General features: G+C 40.0%; 3 protein-coding genes across 3 annotated transcripts; 2 read left to right on the forward strand and 1 right to left on the reverse strand.

The window, feature by feature from the left end:
* Positions 1-513: 513 nt before the first annotated feature.
* Positions 514-4,575, forward strand: LOC136423676 (uncharacterized). Its single transcript, XM_066411948.1, has one exon. The coding sequence runs from the start codon at positions 532-534 to the stop codon at positions 3,436-3,438; it is 2,907 nt and encodes a 968-aa protein (XP_066268045.1). The 5' UTR covers positions 514-531; the 3' UTR covers positions 3,439-4,575.
* A 1,911-nt stretch (positions 4,576-6,486) lies between these two features.
* On the reverse strand, positions 6,487-9,464 carry LOC136422847 (ragulator complex protein LAMTOR4-like). The gene is made up of 4 exons (XM_066410752.1): positions 9,332-9,464; positions 7,616-7,702; positions 7,040-7,157; positions 6,487-6,584 (listed from the first exon to the last, which is right to left on the reverse strand). Exons 1-4 carry the CDS (start codon positions 9,332-9,334, stop codon positions 6,487-6,489), a joined length of 306 nt encoding a protein of 101 aa, XP_066266849.1. The 5' UTR covers positions 9,335-9,464.
* A 185-nt stretch (positions 9,465-9,649) lies between these two features.
* LOC136422844 (UV radiation resistance-associated protein-like) lies at positions 9,650-20,457 on the forward strand. The gene is made up of 15 exons (XM_066410749.1): positions 9,650-9,865; positions 11,034-11,172; positions 11,894-11,928; positions 12,202-12,265; positions 12,762-12,859; positions 13,195-13,281; positions 13,674-13,880; positions 15,072-15,198; positions 15,973-16,057; positions 16,301-16,388; positions 16,786-16,846; positions 17,519-17,684; positions 17,953-18,031; positions 18,283-18,374; positions 18,874-20,457. Exons 1-15 carry the CDS (start codon positions 9,809-9,811, stop codon positions 19,964-19,966), a joined length of 2,478 nt encoding a protein of 825 aa, XP_066266846.1. The 5' UTR covers positions 9,650-9,808; the 3' UTR covers positions 19,967-20,457.
* The last annotated feature ends 1,411 nt before the right edge of the window (positions 20,458-21,868 follow it).

Consider the following 21,868-nt stretch of genomic DNA (forward strand, 5'->3'; position numbering starts at 1 on the left):
AAGGTTTTTGATTTTGATCCAAACAGTAGGGATTCCGGAATTCTAACACATTGTGAAGAACCCCTTCGAAATAGGCGTGGACTATACATAACCACATGTCAAGACCATCCTAAAGATCTTTCTGACAAAGCTACAGAGTGGTTCTTTCCAATACCTGATGCAAAAACATCTCTAACAAAATGGACAAATGCTGTGGGAAAGAAGCTAAATGCTCATTGTGAAAAACTTGCAGAGTTTTGTTACAGGAAGAGACCCCTTACAGTAGTTGTGTTGTGGTATGGTAAGGGCAATCTCCTGTCTCATTTGCACCAGTTGCTAGTGAAAATTGGAGAAAATGTCAGCAAATCATTGAGGATTGTGCTTTGCTTGAAAAATTCTGAGGTAAGGAAGAGTGTTACAACATTATGTCATGACTTCGAGATTGAAGACATATTTGAGATTCCACTAGAGTATTTGTGCCTGTGTCTTTCACAACTTGGTAGTTCTAAAACATCCAAATACATACTCCCTCTCTTATCTGACAGAAAAATAATGGAAGTTGAGATAGAACCAAAGGATGCAGCATGGTTGGCAGAAGAGCTTGAAGTTTTGTATGTTGGACAAAATCATAAACCTGATGATCTGGATGGAAATGAACTTGGAAATGAATTCTACCGTGGTGGGCAAATTTCTTGGTATGAGTTACAGCTTGGAAACATTGATGTCCAAAGGGACCTTGCGCATAAAATAGAGACACGCCTACATGAACACATTGGCAACCACAAGTCAGCAAAGCTGACTCTCTATCATGCACCAGGTGGAGGGGGATCAACACTGGCCCGGAGAATAATTTGGAACCTTCATCTTAACAAAATAGATGCATGTGTTTGTGTTTTTGTCATTAATCTTTCCCTTGAAACTTCACAAAAGATTGTCTGGCTACATAAAAAGACACATCTTCCTGTGTTGGTTGTGGATGACTGCAGACTGTGGAAGGCTGAATCCCTGTATATTGAACAACTGTTTCTGTTTTGTCATAGAGCAACTCAGCTTGTGATTTTGGATGTTCAAAGGTTTTCATCTAGGATTGAGACAGACAGTAAGGGAGATTCTTTCTGGCTTAGGGGTGAGGTGAGTGACGATGAGGCCATAAGGCTGAAGAGAGCTTTTGCTCATAATTGCCCAACAAGGGAAAAACAGCTTCAGAAGTTGGTCAAAGATGTCAAAAGTGGCAGGCCACATCATGTGTGTGAGTTTGGACTAGCTGCATATGAATATGACTTTAAGGGAGTCCAGTCATATGTGTCAGGTTACTTGAAGTATGACAGCTCAGGGGACATGTTACCATGGCAACAGGTGGTGAGTTTTCTTGCATTGGCATACTACTATGGGCATGCTCAGATTCCAGGACAGTTTTTCGCTCGAATATTGCATATAGATGACAGAGATGTTGTAGATTATGATGACCTACCCTATGAGGCAAAAAAAGTTGTTTGCACAGATGAGTTAAACAACTGGCGGATCACGCTACATGTTATAGCCAAAGAAATTCTTGAACAAGTTCTTCGCCCACAACAGCACAGACGAGAACTTGGCATCAGACTAAGCAAAGATGCCCGTAATCATTTGGAGAAACTGGCTTTAAGTTTTGTCAAAGAAGCTGGTGCTCAAAAAAGTAGTGGCGACAGAGTTTCCCATGACATTGTGCAAATTATCAGAGCAACTTTCTTCCAGAGACACAACAATGAAATTCTATTGGCTGGACAGAAGAAACATCTGTCACCAATACTCTTAGACATACCATCAAAGCACCCTTACACAGAGAGATTGAATATCTTGAAGCTTCTGGCTGAAAGCTTTCCCAGAAACCCCCACTGCTTAGCCCACCTGGGTCGCTTCTATGCCTATGAAAGGTCTGAATTTGAATTGGCAAAAGAAAATGTTGAGAAGGCACTTCAAATATGTCAGGAAGAATTTTCAAAACATCATCACCATAGCACAAATGATGACTTTCGGGGAAGCCAGGATTTCAATGAAATGGACAGCCCATATGATAATAATCTACTACGCATATATAACATGAAAGGGTGTGTCTATCTTGCTGAAATGTCTAAACTTGTTGGTCGCCTTGGTTCAGTTACGACATATGAAAGAAGCATAGACATAGAGGCTATGATAACAGAAGCCTTGTCACTGGCTAGGATAGCCTCTGATGCTTTTGTAAAGTGTAGAGAGTACTATCGAAAAGGGTATGAACAGGAAATTGGATATGTTCCTGACATTCAACTAAGGCTCATACTACTTGAATTTATTCAGAAAAATCACTACGGTGGCTATCGTCAATACATTGGTTCAAAAAATGCAGATATCTTCATTGAGGAAGCACTGGGAACAATAGATACCCTTATCTGTGAGTGTCAAGACAAGGTTCCTACACTAACTAATGCATTCTACAATTGTGTAGACTGGTTCTATGTCCTCTTCAAAGATGCAGCAAGTGCCATCAATGATTGGCATGACATTTCCACTGTAAGAGGACGCAGGGGAAAAATTGCAGCATATAGAATGAAACACTATAAAAAAGATGTGGCTGCAACAAGAAGTGTTCAATATTGGGATGAAGTGAACCAAAAAGCAGATATCGTTGACATCATTGCTCTGCATGAACAAAATGTTGATGAAGTGTTCGAGCATGGTCTTGACTATAGTATTGAGGCGGACATGAAAGACTGGCTTCTAGCTATAAGGCATGAATTGATTGATGAACCGTACTCAGTAGAAGAAGTTTTAAGGCGAGTCAGACAGTGGTATGAGCGTGCAAAGTCATCACATTCCATCTACTACATGTATGTGCTTACAACTATTCTTGCTCTTGGGATTGGACCATATTCTGGTTCTCGTGAAAGTTTTGCAGAGGTAAATCGATTAAAGCCACAGCTAAAAAATGCTGCTGCAAGGGTCAGTAGACCAAAGATCTGCAGAGAATGGCTTGGTTCAAGTCAAAAAGGTATCCAGTGTTTAGTTCACTCACATTGCCTTAGTGACTGGGATCACGAAACTCGCTTTTGGAGGTACAAAGAAAAATATACACTTCTGACCATGAGAACAGGGACCATTCGAAAAGCAGACAATGAAACAATAGGTACCATTGAGATGGACACAGGGAAAATAAGAGGAATTGATGGTATACTGGTAGTCTTTGTTCCAATTGTGTCTGGATTTTATGGAAGACGTTTTGTGAACACCCGTGTGGAGTTCTTTCTGGGATTCAGTTTTGCTCATGGATGTGAAGCTTTCAATGTGACAGAGTTGAAAAGATACCAGTGCAGCAACTGTGGTAGTAAAGTTGAAATCTCCATGCTAGGGAAACAAGTTGTTTACTGTGAGTGTGGGTACCCAGTGACCAGAAGGAATAAAGCTGCTCTGATGTTAGGATCTACAGAGGAAGATGTGGGCTAACAAATTTGGCATATTGAAATATGGTATTTTTTTGTCAAAACAGATATAACTTGTAATACAAAACAAAATTGTGAACAAAATAAAAGGGCTGGAAAGAGACAAACATTTCTAAGAACATGTCAACCATCCAAACACATCACCCATTACATGCAAAATCCTCTGATGCATAAAAAGGAAGAAAAAAACAAGATCTTGCATGGAAGAATTTTAAATCTACATGTACTACGCAATGTTCAAGCATTCCAATGCATTGATTTTCAATACAACACACCACAACAAGGCAAATTGATAACAAATGTTTGCCCAACCTTTTTCACTTTCAAAGTACCTGCAGACTATTGCCCAATGTACATTTATAGTGTCTGGGTTGATGTAACCAGCAATTACAGAAGTGAATATAGTATACAGGCTTACACTGTCATAATTTAACAGTGATTATGTCATTGTTAGGCTGCCAATTCTTTCGGTACCGGTAATCTGTTGTTTTTTTACTAAATGATAACATTGTAACCTGCTTTATAACCTCGTGCAAACTTAACAACCGAAATAGGGGAAGTGTGCAGTTTCATTAGTCAATTTCTAAAAGTAATTTTGTAGTATTGTATGACACTAGCAATGAACTGAGAAGTAATTGAGTCATGTGAGTGTGAAAATATTCTCTTCTTCTAGGTTTTGTTGCTCACATTCTGTACTATTGGTTTCTCAATTGACTACTCCATGAATATGTTTTTCACATTTAAAAGGCCAGTCTCCAGTCATAGCTATAAATTACACTTTATGTTTGTAATTACATTTTGTACCGTCCAATACCTCTTGTACATGTAAGATTGATGTCATGGAAAAATAGTACCTGGACTTTGGAAAATGCCAGTAAAATGGTGCAGGTAAAAGTGGAATTCATTGTTCAAATCACCTGTACTTAATTTATTCTGTTCTTATGTTTGAGATTAAACCAAATACTGTATATTGCTGAAATGCCTAGATTATGTCTTTTCATGCAGACAAATGTCTGCTTTGACTGATTACTAGTACCACTTAATTTTCAATAGTTTGAAGATAACTTTGTAAGACTAGTGATATGAGGTAACCTATTTTTTACAGCATTGACTAAAATAATTTTTTGAAATCCCATTCAAAAATGGCAGTGGCAACAGAGGCAATTTAGGTTTCTTTAAATATGCAAAGTAACTTTAGATACTAAGATAGGACAGTCCATGACATGTACATCATGGAGTCACAAGTTCCCTCACAGTCACAACTCTATCAAAAGTATTTTCAAAGACCACAACTTCAGGAATACCAAGTACAATAACAATTCCTTTATTTTCTTACCACGTACTGTCAGCAGGACTTTTTAAGTCAATATGCAAGTCGTGGTAAGAGACAACCTGCCAGGGGCAAATTAGACATCTTTGGATTAGCTTTCTATCAGCAAAAATGCATCATGAATTAGCCCAAACCATTCCCTGCCTTAAATTTAAGTGCTTGATGAAGATTAAGATACATCATCATCATCAGTCGATGTTCTTACACACCACCAGGGTTAAGATACGAATATGGAAAATATCTAAGATATCTGAAAGGTTTTCAATTATGCCTGCATACCTTTGAAGGTCATTATTTCCCAGATGTTATGTTATTCTCAGGAAGAAATCACACATTTGTGTCGCTTACCAAGATACCTGTTCCTCTTAATTAAAAGCTATCAAAAAATGAATGTGACTTTCATTGCAGCATCACGTAAAGAAAACTGCAATAAGGAAATTTGTATAAAAAGTAATATGTGAAATGAAAACATTTATCTACAAGTACTACTTGTAGTACTAAACTACGCACAAAAAGTTCGGAAACTTAACTTTGGTCGATCATATCTCCGTTGTTTCTTGATCAATTTCAATGATTTAAATATCATTGAAAAGCTTTTGTAATTGTCTTTCCCATGATACTTAACTTATTATTGTTGTAAATTAATACAATGAGCACCAGACCTGCTTATGCGAGCGAGTCTCATAAAAAACGTGCCCAAATTACCCTACTAATGTAAAACGCTCAATTCAGTATTTTGTCTTCTGCTGGTAGCAAGTGGCTTTTGTACGAGGGTGATGTGAAACTTGAACCAACAAAACACATTAATATGAAAGCCAAGGGTAGTCTTCATCCAAAAAAAAATGCGTAAAGGAGCCTCAGTTATGATGAGGGTGGCTTAATACTGACTACACAGCCCGGCACATCCTCCTCATGCTTGTGACCAGTTTTGGTACGCGGCCCCTGGCTATTCTTCCACAAGGAGTCGTCGCAGGTCGACCAGTGTTGTTCTGTTGATCACAACTGCATGCACAGCTCGCCCAAGCTGATCAGTGATCACAGAGTCTGAGACTGTGTTCAATTGTTGTTGAGATCTGGGCTACAAGAGGGCCATTCTATCCTCTGTATTCCTGCATAGGTACTGGAGGTGGTCTGAAATGACTCTCACAGACTCATAATCATATTGCAGAGATAAGAATCTTGGATATGTGACTGGATGGAGAAAGGTGTCTCTATATCGACACATCGAAGTTGCTTAGGATGATTAGCCTGTTTTTTTTTCCGCTGGCAGTTTGCGTTGTACTGCCTCACACTATAACACTGACCCCAACAAATAGTCAGTCTATCTGTGTAACAGTCAGCATAGGGTTCTCCTCGCCGCCCCAACACTTTAATTTACCCATCCAACAGTCGAAATAAACCTTCTCTTATCTGTAGCTGTGAACATAACATTCCACCACACACTGTTCCATTCACGATTTGGACGACACCACCACTAATGGGTTTGGCGCTGCGCTATAGGTGTTTGACACTATTATGGAAATTTGGGCACTTTTTTTCTACAACCCACTCGCGTAAGCAGGCCTGGTGCTCGCTCCATTAGATTGCAATTATAATGAGTAGGGTATCATAGGAAAGGAAATTACACAGGCTTTCTAACGATATATAACACATTGAAATTGATAAAAAAACAATGGAAATATGATCAATCAAAGTAAAGTTTCCAAACTTTTTGTGCGTAGTTTAGACAGTAATGGGCTCATGGTGCTCATTTGTTCTCTTGCTAACATAAATTTTCTGGTTGGAAATGGTGACCATGTACATGTGCTCATCATAGATAACTGGAAAATAAAAGAGAGATTGTTATTAGTAAACAAAGTGATAGCTAATATAACTCATTACAATAACATCATTAAGATTACAATTCTACACATGCACTTGACTGCAGAAGCAGAATGCTACATGTACATACTGCCTGCTGCAGCATGCTGCTATAGATGCGTGCACTGAAGCTCAGACATCTTTGTATTTCATAAATTCATTATTTCAAGAAACTGTTTCATACTGTAGAATGCGAATTATTTTATCATCAACTACCATTAAGGCCACTTTAGGCCACACCATGTTAATTTGTCGGTTCTTGGAATCGCCAGTTTCTCTTTTTCCAATTTGTAAAAAATTCATCACCTTGTACCTGATAAAATAAAGTCAGGCAGGTTATGTCAAAGTGTCCTCCAATTTGGAATTTCCTCTGTCCAGAAATTGCTAGAGTTTACTAAGTTCCTTATAATCATACCTGATAATCGTTTGAATGGTTCCTGTTTGTCTGTGCCAGTCTGTAGTCTGAGTGCCACGTCCACCATCTTCATAATCACTCCTGCTGCGGCCTCATCATTCTCCAGCTCTCCTGACGACTGGAACAATAATCAGTACAATGTTAGCCTGGTTAGGACAACAAATACTGGAACACAACATTCAGTATTATGTTAGACTGGTTACAGGACAACACACACATGTTAGCCTGTTAATGATACAGAGGACAACAAACAAACACACACACTGCCACATCATTCTCCAGCTCTGATGACTGAAGCAGTTACAATCTAGTATAATGTTAACCATCATCTTAAGTTTTGTCCAAAAAGGATATCTGAAATTTTGGATTTTTTCGTAAATTAATAAAGAATCAGTAACATTAGAGTCTGGGGAAAAACTGAGCCAAGTTAGTTAGTTACTAGTAGTTCAAGGACTTATGTTAGTCCAAGGAGGTATATAACCTCCTTGGTTAGTCCAGGTGGTTTCAAGGCAATTTTCAAGAAGATGTCAATTCTGAAAGTTGACAAATAAAAAAAAGTGTAAGATGAGAACTCACAGCCATGACAGCTCCGTCCTCAGTCATGACGAGGTACCCGACCTGGTCCGGCACCCGGTCCAGACTCGCGGTGATAGGACTGGTGGTCTGGAATAAAACAAATATGTTTATTATTTTCGTTTTAATATGATTATGAAGGTTAGACAATAGACATCCAGGTAAACAATATTAAAAGACAATTCAATCTTAACAACTGGGTAAGATTTGGAGATTACTTCCGGACGTTTCGAGCGACTTTAATTTGTTTATTTGCTTGTTTGAATTGCACTCCTACGTGTAGTTAGTCATCTCATCATGACATTTCACACAAAATGTACAAGCCGCCTATCGGGACTACAAGATTAATTTGACCCAATCACAATAGCATATCATTATGCCTATGTAAATAAGTAACTGTAAATGCAGAAATGTTCGCGGTGGTTTTATGTTAGCGGTTTTCGCGGTGACCGTTTCACCGCAAACTTAGAACCACCCCAAACATTTTTGTCCAATACTGTAGCAGTATGTGACTATAACGCTGCCACAAATTTAAAACCACCGCGAACATCCAATTTTCGCATTAGCGCTAAGACCCCGTTCATACTAAATCGCGTAAATCGCGAAATCGCGTAAATCGCGATAATGTGGCTTAGTATGAACGCTCCAAATCGCATTTGAAATCGCCCGAAATCGCTTTCCGCGAAACCACCTCCGGAGGTGGTTTACTCGCGATTTGCCTGCATTGCGACTTAGTATGAACGCTCGAAATCGCCTTGATGCGCGTTGGGCGCTTTACTTTGCATATTGACCCGGTCATGGGTCAAGGGGTCATCTGCAAATTCAGTCTTTCCGCTCATTATATGATGTTCATCTACCTCCAGCTTGTTGGAATATTACGCCGAATGCGGCGGAAATATGTCAGAATCGGGCGGCGATTTTGGCGTATGGAATGACGAAAACGCATGTACTGATGGCCATCTTCGGGGATGTGGGGATTCAGAAGAAACTCAAGGGATCCCACCGAAACCGGAGCGTGTACGCTGAAGTGGCGACTGCCTGAGTTGGCCAAATATGCGAAAACATGGAAGTAATGCCGCACTATCAAAGGTAAAAAAACTCAAGATGAAGTACAAGAAGGTCATTGAACACAATAGTAAGAGTGTTGACAATCGAATAACGCGTCCGCCGTTGATCAAGCTGTTGGACGCGATTTTACAACTCGCGCTCGTTCGACCCCTGGTGTGAAGGACTGCGACTCAGGGCGATTTCGCGATTTGCGCGATTTAGTATGAACGGGGTCTAAAATAAAAACTATGCAAACTTAAATGCATTTACAGTATCCGTGGTGAAGTGGGGACTTCAAAAAGTTCAGCGTATCGGCACCTTCATTTTTCTTGGAAATTACTGTACTTCCACATTTCTTAAAGTTAATCTTTGCAATTTTATACTTTGTGACGCGTGACGGTTGAAACTTCGTCAACATTCGATAAAAAACAACACATTCTTACCATTTACGACAAAGACATTCTGCTAAACAATAAATGAGACTGGATAAGCTGGATATGAAAACGGTCAGTAAATCATTTAGCAACTCTAGAACAATCTTCCTCTGGGGAAAAATATCCTAAGCTTTGCCCCCCTCCCACAAACCATAACTAGTGTTCACGTAGAACACGTAGTTTCTGGTTCATTTCCAAACAATGTGGTTGTCATCAATAATCAGCACTGCTTTCTTACCATTTTGAGCAGACTTTTCCGATCTGTTAGGCAAAGAACAGTCTGTAAGACTCGCACCACGCATGCACACAGCTCAGCTCTGTAGTCACAAGTGCAGTGACCTCGGGGTCAATCACAAGATGCATCCGTCACACGCAACTCTCGCCAAACACGAGATTTCGTTTCAGCGACGTTTTCACATGATTCTGCACAGTTTTCTAATCCAATTTTGACCTAGATAGATAACAGAAATACATTATTTGACTTTGGTTTAGTTTTATTAGCACCATAACCTTGACAATTGGAGAAAACTGCTCGGATATTTTTCATAATCTTGCGAGATTTGGCTTCACGCATGCTCACTCCAGCCAACCAAGATGGCGGCGGTGCGATGAAAAAATAGATCGGAAGGAAACAGCGGTCCGATCACGGTTTTCTCACTAATCCTCGCCGGTTTGCCGAGTTTTCTGGACTCCTCTGGAAGGATATTGATTGAGAATGGCGACGAGGGACGCTAGATACCGTGTCACGCATCCAGATCACAGCTTACAGCAGGTAAAATCCGTCGTTTTCTGCAAAGATTCTACCCAGGAAGAGCCGTAAGATTTCCCTTCTTCGATGACAAAATCTTTCCAGCATTCAGTAATCGATGACATTATGAAGTTAAGGAAACGTTTAAAGGTTGTCATTGAAAGGCACACGACACAAACAAATCTGTTTCAATTGCAGTAAGCCATATAAGCTGTATGTTTTTATGCTAATTGAATTTGGCCACTCTTGTCTGCCTGACCAAATTAGTCAAGGCTCCACCCCTTTCCATGTCGCGATATTATGTCAGACCGGATAATGCTTCTGTTTACATTTCATGCTCGGGTATGTTGCTCTAAACTTCACAATGTTGACGCTGTCTTCAGGTTGCAAACCTTTTGTCGTACTAATCTGCCCTATATATAGCTACCACCACTGCTAACATTCGATTGTTAGAATGTACACAAAATTACCATTGTGGTATGGACACAGACAACATTTACGTGGCCAGTTTGGTTTAACTACTTGCTCGTATCATTAGGTTTCATTAGCTCAAAGCATAGTCTTTAAATGCAACGCAGTAAAAGATTAGAGCTTGCATTTCCACCACTTGCAGTGCCAGATATGCAAAATTACCAGCACTAGTGAAACAGGTGGTTGCCTTTATCTGCAACTGCCGCTTGTTTATCTTTTGGTGGAACAAGCATAACATGATTTAAACATATCAGTTGGCAAGTACAGATTGTATTTGATAATGGTTAGGTTTTGGTCAGGAAAAAAAAGACTGCAAACCAGTATCTTTGACCCACATGTGACATCTATACTGAGTGATGTGAAGGCAAGCTGTACTTCATTATTTCGGAATTTACCTGAAAATCAAAGTCCATTCAGGTCATTCAGTTTCTGACAAAAAAAAACTACAAGCCCTATGATACCAGTAGCCTACCTACTACTAGCGGTATCATTTTCTGCAAGAGGTGATTTTATTATTGAATGGCGGATCATGACCTTCAATGGCTTCATATTCAAATCAAAGTCCAGGCGGGTCAAAGTCCTAAGCTTATAGTGCAAACGGTTATTTGCACTTTATCTTGAAGTTCAATATCATTACATAATCACATACACCTCATTGATTCATTCATTCATTGCTTGATTAATCAATTAGTTGATTGATTGATTGATTGGTTTTGTACAGAGGAGACTGAGACACTTGCGGAGTGTGTCAGCCAGGAACATCGTCGCTCCGCCTCAGTCCGACCAGCAGTGGCGGGGATGTCTGTTAGACACATATTTCACCCTGTGCACCACCTGCGACCAGGGACCCAACAGTAGAGGTAATGTACCACACTCTTCATCTCCAAGCAGATGTTTGGGAGAGGCTAAATTGTTACCTTTTCGTAGCTTTTCTGTTTCAAAATGCTTACCGAAATGGGCAGCGAGGACAATTTTGTCTCTTCCAACATCTGCTTGGAAATAACCACACTAGTACTGTCACTTGCAGGGCTTAAATTTTAAAATCCTTTGTTGTCTCCAAAATCATACTGGTGCTGGTAACATCCAAAATCACCTGTTAACTGGTGCAAAAAGTGGGTCAAGGGTTATTTGACAGAGAGCCGTTGTATAACTCTCCTTTTTGCCATGACTGAAGTTTAATTTTCTGTCCTAAGTTCTAATTATCTTTCTTAAGCAGATTCCAACAATTTTTTTTCTTAATATGAAAAGGAAATTCTCCAAACAAGTATGGTATATTTAGAGGTTGACATACCTACTAGTAGTAGACCAAGACCTGTCTACTTGTATGTTTGCTCTGAAACTAAGACTGGCCTCGAGACTTTGTTAACTGTGGGCTGGCCTTTTATCTTTTCACATTCATGTGTAAATACCATAGACATGATGGTTCCTGTCTTGCTAGCAAAGGTTTCATGATGTTCTTTTCAGACAATGGTAGAATATGGTAACACTGTATTATGTAAACTTTCGAAGTATTTCTGTTTATTAGATAAGCAGTCCAAGATTATAACTATCCATGAAGGCCACTGTTTGTTTGTTTTTCAGAATTTTATAGAAGTGAAGTTATAAGAAAATCTTTGGTAAGTCAATGCTTTATTTACTTCTCTTTGCATTAGCAATTTGCAACATACAATTGCAAATGTTTGTACATCATCATTTCTTTAGAACTTTGAAATTTGCCTTTGAATTTTTTTGGGGGGGGATTCCGAAATTGTTTTATTGGATATGTTAATAGGCTATAAAGGGGGAAATGAACAGTATTCTTATAAACCCCTTTAATAGATTTCTAAATGGAATATAATAATAATCCTTGATTGTGTCGTAATATTGATAATGTGTGATTTCTACTTCAGAATCCCATCTGGAAAAGTTTTGAGCTGAGAAGTCTACAAGATGGAATCGATACATCCATAACTTGTATCCTTTTTCTTACTGACATTGTGATGTTCTTAATGCCTACTTGCATGTCTCAGTCCTGTATTTTAGGCAAAATGCATTTTGCATCAAAAACTCTACTAAACAATGGATTGAGGTCTAGTTTTAAAATGTTTGGCCTCACAATAGATACTACTGTAAATGCAGAAATGTTCGCGGTGGTTTTATGTTCGCGGTTTTTGCGGCGACCGTCTCACCGCGATACTTAAAACCACCGCGAACATGTTTCTCCAATACTGTAGCAGTATGTGACTATAGCGCTGCCGCGAACTTAAAATCACCGCGGAAACTCCATTTTCGCCTTAGCGCGAAATGAAAACCACGCGAACTTAAAATACATTTACAGTATATGACCAACTAAGAGTGCTCTTCAGTACATTTTGAGTCCCTATTTGTTACAGTTTATGAGTCATGCACTCAAGTTCAAATTGAGATACATGTTAAATGTACTTTTATGAGTCTTTGACCACCTCTCCAGCCTTTATAGTACAGCTCTGGGGAGGTACAGAGGAGAAGTACAGCCTGCTGATCGAGTGGAAAGTTAACCTAGGCGGTCTCAGGTACATCGGGCCTCATGTAAGTACAGTACATCTTCATGTAAGTACTAGTACTGGCACTTCATCTTTTGATACTGAGTTTATCACTTCTGCCAAGAAGGTTTTGCTTCACTAAAACATGTGTTTGTTGCCTTAGTATGAAAACAGAACGTCTTGAAAGTGTAAGAATAGATTTTTGTATTGTTGTAGAATTTATGAGAAAAAAATGTCTAGAAATAGAGGGAATTCTTCTGAATTTTGTAAAATAAAACTATAAGTCTTGGCCTAGTCTATATGTTGATCTTAACTGACTTAAGACTGTGTGGTTACATTTGAATTTGCATGGCTACTTTAAACTTGTATTTGTGTTGACAGGTTACCCAGGATGGTCATGGCCAGTCTCCCAACACCATCATTTTTGGCATGTTTGAAGGCTACTACACAGCACCAGACCATAACACGGTAAAAAAAATACAATCTTATTTTACCCGTTATGTACTAATTGTAGTGTACTTATAGAATAAGTTGAAAATTGATGCTTGAGAGATATTTTTAGTGTAGGGAAAAAAGGAAGAACAACACATGTGGTTTATTTGCTGGCAACATTTTTTGAAGATTAACAAATTAGACAGTAGTGAAATGGAGGTATAAATCAAAATTTATGTAGTTCTTGATACAGTTGTCATTTCTTGGCAATAATGCTACTTTTGCATTTTATATATTAACATGAGAGATATTGTGCCATAACTTAGATGTGCATGTACTATCTTACAGCTATACTGTACTTACAAGCACTCTAGAATACCATACATTTTAGTCTACTGTATTTCATTGGTGCTCCTTTCCTTACTCAGGAGAGAAGCCATGAGAACCAGGCCAACACGTCCCGCCAGAGGGCGCTCCAACAGGACCATCTGTCCCCGCGGCAGTCGTACAACGGGTTCTCCCTGCTCCGGGTCCACACGACTCAGCGCGCCATCAAGCAGACTCAGATGGCCGTCAGTCGGATACAGGAGGCCATCGATGATAGGATGGAGCAACAGAGGATCAAGGCTCGACTGGTCAGTTTATTTATTCATTGAGATTTAACACATGTAGAAGGATTGATATAACAGGTGACTATTGCCTCTTAAAGATGTCAACTTGGCCCAGACTGTAAGGTTTGCTCCACTCACACTGGGAAGGACCTATACTCTTTGATAAGTGTGGTAGGTACGTTTACACCGCCCAACACAAAAGAGTCTTAGGCTCTTACTTCATGCCATGTATCATGGTATATCTATATATTCCTCTGTCTTAAAGATGGGTGCACGTGGTGTCTTATCTTTTTATGAACTGATTGCCAAGGTGCCTCAACACAATTACACAATGACAGATGCTTGAGTAATGCTTTCTTGAATTCTTTTAGATTAAAGAGCCTGCCAAACCCTCTGCTTGTGTTCAAATAAAGTTCATTCTTTTAGTTGCTCTTTATGGATCTCGCATACATATCTTTTCAATGTCTTTTGATTATTCTGACTACAATGTAAAGTTCAGTCCGGTATGATTTCATTTCTTTCTTTTCTTTACAAAATCCTGATTTCTGCCTCTCCTGAACTGTGTTGGGCCTGGCTCACAGGATCCACAGGTGGTAGGTTGCTGTAGCTGCTTCTCAGCTTTTCTTTTTCCTTGCTTTCCCTTGGCTCCCTAGCATCCCAGCATCCTAGTTTCTTTTTCTATGACATTTCTGAATTCTACATCAGATTTTTGTAATTTCTGTGATCCGTTTGTCATCCTCCCCTTGCCACATATGAAGTTGAGAAGATACACTGATGTGTTGTTGTTGACATGTCATTTTTTCGGAAAAAATATGTTTTTGTGATTGACATGTTTTGTGTGTAGGGTAGTGTATGAACTTGGATATCAATCAGTATTTTGGCTACAGGGCAAATGTAAAGTGTAAGCCTGTGTTCCTGGTTTAGAAAAAAACTCTGAAAAGTGGTAATTTGGATGAGTATGCATCCAAGGTGAGAACTTGAAAGCACAAATAACCAAAGAAAGAAATTCAACAACACACAGGTATCTAAGCATGACACCCAAATTATGTTTTGATCACACTGCACCAGCCACACCTACATAAAGCTACAGTGTGAAATAGAGCCAGTTAGTATTTTCCAGGGGATTCAATAGGTGACATACGGTCACCGAACCATCAGCACATGATTATTTACTTGCTGTGTATAAAGAAGTGTGTTACCCATGACAACGTCCAGGTATCTGAGCGTGAGACGCTGCGCCTGCGGGTCGCCCTGCTGCACGAGGAGCTGCGGAAACAGACGACCAGTCTGCAGATGGCGCAGGAGACGTGCAAGAACGAGAGGAAAACACGCCAGCAGAGAGGTGAGAAATATGTTCAAGGTTTTGAGATGTTAGTTATTTAAAATCCTCCCACACCATAAGGCGTATAGGGCGGTGCCCATCCCCGTTTCGTAGCCCTGGGCCACACTGTGGTGCAATCACTGCAGCAGGGGGCTAGTCCACTGGCAGTGGAGTGTGTTTAACTCCCATACTGTTTCAGAAGTATGTACTATTTTTATGAAGTCTTTGGTATGACTCAATGCGCCTCTTGTCCAGAGGTGTCCTAACCATGCAGGGCTTCTGGTCCAAGTAATTTGAACCAGATATATGGCTAGTAACAGAAGCGCAAACCACTACACCACAGGGACACCCCCAGAGTCTAAACAAAAGCACACAAGCTAAAGGAGACATAGTTAAAGAGTTGAGAATCTTTCCGAGTGAAAAGAGGCTATAGAGCCAAGAGGTGAGAAATTAAGATACAGGGGTCTAGAAGGAGTGTTCGAAGAACGACTTCATCAAGTTTGATTGTACATAGAGTATTGCATGTAGGTCAGAAACTTCCATTTTTGCACCATTTTTCCTTGTTATATTTTCCTGGAAAGTTTTTGGTGATTAGAAATATATTGTATGTGAAGAAAAATCGAGAAGAATTGACGTTGAAATACAGGACAAGACAATTAGGAATAGCTTATGGTGATACACTTCAACAAATTTGTAAGTCTTGTTACTTGCCCATTCTCAGAAAGGGTGTATTGTTTTCAGCAAATATTAGGATGTTACTGAATGTAACTTGCTTCTTGTTGTCTGTTCCTACAGAATCAGAGCTGGAGATGAAGAGAGAAGGTCTGGCTCAGGCCAAACTGGACCTGGGGGAGAGGATGAAGGGACACATAGAGAAGAGGTGAGGAGGGAAACTTAAAGGGCTGAGGAGGGGATGTGATTATGTAAAAATTAAGATAAAACCTTGGACACAAAAAGCCAAACAACTAAGGAAAAATACACAGTCGATGAGAAAAATGCTTCTACATTGTAGTTTATAGTATGCTCCTTTGATCCTTTCAGAGCATCAGACCCTGGGTTGGATTGTTAATAGGAATAATATGTGGATTTCATTTTCATGATTTCGCTTTTTTGTTTGTTGTAGGGAGACGCTGGTAAAGTCCAAAGCGCAGTTGGCAGTGAGAAGACGTCAGCTAATCGCAGAACTGGCAGAAATCTACCCCATTGCACAGGTCAGCTAGGATGAGTTTCACGATTGCTCAATCATTTTGTGTGACAGAATTTCCTTTTTTTACATATTACTTAAAAAATATCCGCCAGGTAACATTAATTTTGCGCTTTGAAAAATATCATGGCTGAGAGATCTCTAGTGCAGTGCCCCCAGGTATGCACAGTTTAGATATACAGGAGTGCATTAAACTGAGGAATGTTGGGTTGGAGATCTGATTGGACGTATCTTTTCAAGGTGGCGGAATTATATACCCTGGTAGAATTATCATTTAGTAGATGTTATATACCATGGTCTAGATCTGTGGTAAATATGTACACATAGGTGTGGAAGAAATTCCATTCCCACATTGCAATATATGTGACTGTTAAAAACTTGTTCTTGTTTCATCCCATTGACAGCTGCCCAATGGAAGGCATACTATCTGTGGGGTTTGGCTGCCGAATGCAGAGGAGTTACAAGGTAGGAAATCATTGTGCTGTTATCAATTTCTGCCCACCAAACTAGCGTGCATGGACCAGTGGTTGATTAGAAGCACTTTACAAGTAGACTAAAAAGGTAGAGAGTTTAAATCTTGACTGTTTATGTGGATGCTGCAAGAAGGGGTTTCAGTACTTTAACCTTTGGCACACTGAAGAAGCCATTTGCCTAACAATTATTTTGATGAGTATTCTCAGTATATCAAATCATGTGCATACATTATAAGTGCCCGTCATTCTTTCCACAACCAATGGATGCACTTCAGGAAGCCAACCTGGATCGAGATAAGTTTATTTATGTACTTCCATACATTGTTATCAACTTTCTCCTGTAGGTAAAGATGACAACATGGTGGAAGCAGGGCTGGGCTACATGTATGCTGCCCACCTGCTGATGATGATTGCCCATAAAGCCAGTTTCTCCAGCTATTGTCTACAGACTCTACACCTATAGCTACAGTCTATTACTAGATGTGAGACATCCTTCCTTCTTCCTGCAGGTAAAGATGACAACATGGTAGAAGCAGGGCTGGGTTATGCTGCCCACCTGCTGATGATGATCGCCCAGTTCCTCCAGCTTCCCCTGCAGTACCCCATCATCTACATCTGATGTGTACATCTAACATTTAACCTACATTATTTTCTCTTCCTGCAGGTAAAGATGACAACATGGTAGAAGCAGGCCTGGGTTATGCTGCCCACCTGTTGATGATGATCGCCCAGTTCCTCCAGCTTCCCTTACAGTACCCCATCATCTACAGAGGCTCCAAGTCCAAGATCAGAGACCCCATCACCGCCAAACTGGCCGACAGGGACAGAGAGTAAGAAGTCCTCTGTTTGTTAAAACACCATCTTTCTAGAGATGACTATACTATTATTGAAAACTTAGACTTTTACCCACCAAATTTTTTGTGAAGACCTGATGTGATCTTGGAATAAGATTTAAGAAGTGTTGTTTTTCTGTTTTTACTTCATCATCGTCGTCATCATTTTTCTTCATCTTGGAGTAGTTTTTTATCTTATCTCAGATGTTTTACACTTACGAAGACCAAAAGAAACTGACTTATAATGAAATGTCCCATTTTGTAGGTTCCCCCTGTATTCCAAGGGCAAGGAAAGATTCCAGTTCAGCTATGCTGTGTTTCTACTCAACAAGAACATTGCTCAGGTTAGTCGCCTGTCTTACATACTGCTTTCTACATTCACGGTATTTTGTTTCAGATCTGTAATGCCATCAAACAGATATCAACTATTATTATAGGGTCTTTCTATGTTCAAAGTAAACAGTGTTTCTGAAGTTTACAGTTATACAGTTGAGGTACTGCTGCAACCTAGACAAACAGAGAGTTAAAGTGATTCCAAAGAAAGTAAACAGTGTTTCTTAAGTTTACAATCATACTGTTTTCCCCTGTACCCCAGCTGAGATACTACTGTGGCCTGGGCACCAGTGACCTGCGGCTGACCCTGCCCAATCTGAAGAGTCTGCTGGAACAGAGGCTGGGAGTCAGGTTGTGAGTAGACTTCTTTTCATTTTTCAGTTGATTTGTTAACTGTAACTTGATTTTAGCTGATTTAACGATCACTGGTCAACCTTTAAAATTTCATCATCACGAATATTTGATCCCTACTATTTGAGACAGTAACGTATATTCAAACCATTAAAATTAAGTGACGTGACTTACTCCATTTTCCCAAAACTGCTATATTTTGCTGCCGCTATCTTTAAGTGATTTACAGTAGTTATATATTGGCTTCTTTCCATTCTAAAATCAACTTAACATTTTGCTTCAGCATAATTATCAAGAGGTATTGAAAAGATGGAATCCCTAAAAGTAAATTAGACAAACAGTCCTAAATTGTACCTTGTTTTTACAGAATCTGATGATCTAATGAAGTGTAGATGTACATTTTACATGACATGTAGTAATTTGTAGTTTGAAAATTGACCGGCTAATGTGTATCAATGTAAGTAAATGTTAAATGTTAAGAGGTGCACATTTCTTGTTACAGTGAGGCGACACTACCCTGTGCATTACCACAGAGGCCCCTCCCTGCCCCCCCACCCCAGCCACCTGCCCAGCCTGCTGCCCAGCAGAACTCTGTACCCGTTCCTGTTTCCAACAAGGACACCACAGACAGCCCTGCGTCTCTGCCAAACACCTCCAACGTAAACCCCAAACCCTACCCTGTACAAGTGCAATCTGGACTCGGCAATCCAGTCGTGAACACCAGGACTACCAACGGAAGTTTTCCGGAAAAAGTTGAACCGATTCCGACACGCGCCAACTTTCCTGCCACGTCCAACGGCGCTCTGCCAAAGGAAAAGCACGAACAATCCATAGCAGAAGTTCCAAGTGTTCCGCCCGTAATAAGAACACAAACGTCTCCGCAGACTCTTCCACAGACAAGTCAGGAGACGATACGGGCAGATACGGGTAGAAGTGACGTAACAGTCTTGCCACAAACTGCAATGCAAAATGCCCAGGTGTTAACCTCGCAATTACCTGTAGAAACAACAGCTGACTCTAAGAAGGAAGATGCAGGGAACTCAAGTCCAGGTGTGCATAGAGACCTTCTGACTCTGCAAGGTCGGACCTCGAGGAAGTCCAGCGTAGGGGACTCGGACGGAAACAATTCTCACGATAACGATTCCGACGTCAACCAGGATTACGTAGAACAGTTCAAGCGTATTTCCCTCACCGAGGATGTTATAGACGCGATGCAAAGTCAAGAAGCCACAAATCCAGAGAACGTTGCAAACGTAGACGGACTGCAACCAAATTCCGACAACGGAGTGCAGCCAACGACAACCAAGCCATCATCCAGTCCGAGCTCAAATCCTGTCAGCTCAGCAGAAGTACGTATAACGGTCGACATTAAACCTAAAGCGAACGTTCCAATCTCCAATCCTACAGGGCACCAGTCTGATCCTGGTGTGGAGAACCCTGGAGAAGATGTGGACGTTCCGTTGAGTATAGAGGATGCAATAAGAAACGCTCAGATAGGGGGACTTTCCGACGACATCACATCTCGAGCTGCCGCCCTCTCGGCTCAGCCCAAAAGCTTTAAGAAAGTCAGCTCCTCCATGGCTGGGAAGACATAGCAAATGTAGACGACGTAGAAAAACTCTCAGAAAATCCAGTGCTTCCCTGATGTAGTGCATGTCACAGTACAATCATCACAGATGGATTTGCTGTTTGCATTGCTTGCTTGTGGATACATGAATATTTTCCTTGGTTCTTCACTATCTTAAAGTAAAAATAACAGGTCAAGATGAAAGTAGAGGGCTAGGAACTGTACCATGTACATTCCCTGGAAGTGCATACTAGACATTGAAGTATGGGATTTCACCATAAATGCTGATTTTGTTGATCTTCCAGTTCAGTGTTTCTATTTTAAACCCCAGAACCAAGGAGGTTGTCTATATAATCTCCTTGCCAGAACCAACATGTTAGATTGGTGTGGCACTATTGGTTGAATCTGAAGAATCTTTGGCAATTTGGTTTCCAGTGCAAAGTCAAAATCCACATATTCAGCTCATATTGATAAAAAATGGTATTATGGTCAAGAGCCTTTCTCATGTATGTTATGTATAATCAAACTGGATGGGCAATAATTCTTTAGAATGAATCTGCAACAGCAATTTAACTTCTCTATCCGAGCGTGTCTTCAGCTTCAAAGGCATGTATTTCTTTGTTCATTCAGACCTACATAGGGCGGCCAGTTTCCTTGCTGTTTCAGTAGCAGGGTATATTTTTACAGGGAGGGGTTGCTTGCCCTTCAACATGCTCTAGGCAACTCCTGGAAGTCCCTTGGAAAAGACAGGTACAACTCCAACTGAGATGTCCATCCCAGGATTGAACCAGGGTCTCCCAGTTACCAATTAGTTGTAATAAGGAGCGTCTGCGAGCCGCTACTAGGCATCCAGCCACAGCCAGTTATATCGCACTGAAACCATTCATATCTAACTTAAACTTTGCCTTTTGAGAGTCTCTAGTTTTGCTTAGTCCTTCCTCATGTTGAACATTATTCAGTCTTCTGATTTTTTGGTGACAGTCGATATTGCAAGGTTTCATTAGTCAGTAAATAGTTGAATTGTAGAATGATGGCTGGACACTTCCAGAAATATAGCAAAATGTAGCATCACTTAATGCGCAGAAAGGTCCAGGACAGTAAATTTCTGTAGGAGATAGCTGAGACTACATTTACAAATACAAGTGTTACAGCTGTTTTGATCACTTTCTATCAAACTTAGATTGACCAAACGTTGATACTACACAGCAAAGACTCTAAATACTTTATTCTATTTTCTGCTCTAAGTGATTCCAAATACTGGCCCTATATTGTTTTTGCTTGCCAAAGTGCAAATGGTAGATATTTTCTCTGCTCAAGAATTTGTTTTTTCAAATCATAGGTTACAGGCAGGTATTTCAAGCCCTGAAAGTAGAACTGAGCAAGATAGTTGTAGTTTAAAAGTTTTCTGCCTTTCATTTTCATGCCTTGCATGTCTCTGTATTTCTTGACTATACACATTTAACCCCCTTTACTTTTACTTAGCCAGTGCTCATTCAAAAGAAACGAAATGTAGTAATGAAGAAAGAAAGTGTACAGAGTTGAGGTCATATCATTTATTGTGGATGCAAAAGAATCTAGTCTGTAAATACACCAATGAAGTGTGCTCTGCAGGATGTGTATATTTTATAAGTAAGTATTTATGCAAGACATGTTGTGTACTCAGTTCTTGTGGGTAAACCACAAAAAAGTGACTGGTGCAAAGTACAGAAATCTGTTCTACAATGTGTATAAAGTATGCAAGTTAAAGTGAGTACTAAGTTTAAGATGATGCTATGATTCCGTTTCTGTAATTTTATGGTGCACAGAAGACATTGAGTTTATGTATCAAAGATTGTTCCAGATATTGTAAATGAAAAATCGCTTTGTTCCAGTGGAATAAACTATCAGACCGTGTCAGTTTGGTTTCTTTGATTCTCACAGCTTACGTGTT

Source organism: Branchiostoma lanceolatum, chromosome 17 (assembly GCF_035083965.1).
Source record: "Branchiostoma lanceolatum isolate klBraLanc5 chromosome 17, klBraLanc5.hap2, whole genome shotgun sequence".
Lineage (NCBI taxonomy): Eukaryota > Metazoa > Chordata > Leptocardii > Amphioxiformes > Branchiostomatidae > Branchiostoma > Branchiostoma lanceolatum.

Excerpts from the sequence above, each read along its gene's own strand:
- LOC136422847 (XM_066410752.1), bottom strand. Across the intron at positions 7,158-7,615 it reads AGGACGGAGCTGTCATGGCT|TCGTCAGGAGAGCTGGAGAA; the intron begins GTGAGTTCTCAT and ends TTATTGTTCCAG. Across the intron at positions 6,585-7,039 it reads ACCATTCAAACGATTATCAG|TTATCTATGATGAGCACATG; the intron begins GTATGATTATAA and ends TTTATTTTCCAG.
- LOC136422844 (XM_066410749.1), top strand. The coding sequence starts at position 9,809 with ATGGCGACGAGGGACGCTAGATACCGTGTCACGCATCCAGATCACAGC. Across the intron at positions 13,282-13,673 it reads CAGCACCAGACCATAACACG|GAGAGAAGCCATGAGAACCA; the intron begins GTAAAAAAAATA and ends TTCCTTACTCAG. Across the intron at positions 16,847-17,518 it reads GAATGCAGAGGAGTTACAAG|GTAAAGATGACAACATGGTA; the intron begins GTAGGAAATCAT and ends CTCTTCCTGCAG.
- LOC136423676 (XM_066411948.1), top strand. The coding sequence starts at position 532 with ATGGAAGTTGAGATAGAACCAAAGGATGCAGCATGGTTGGCAGAAGAG.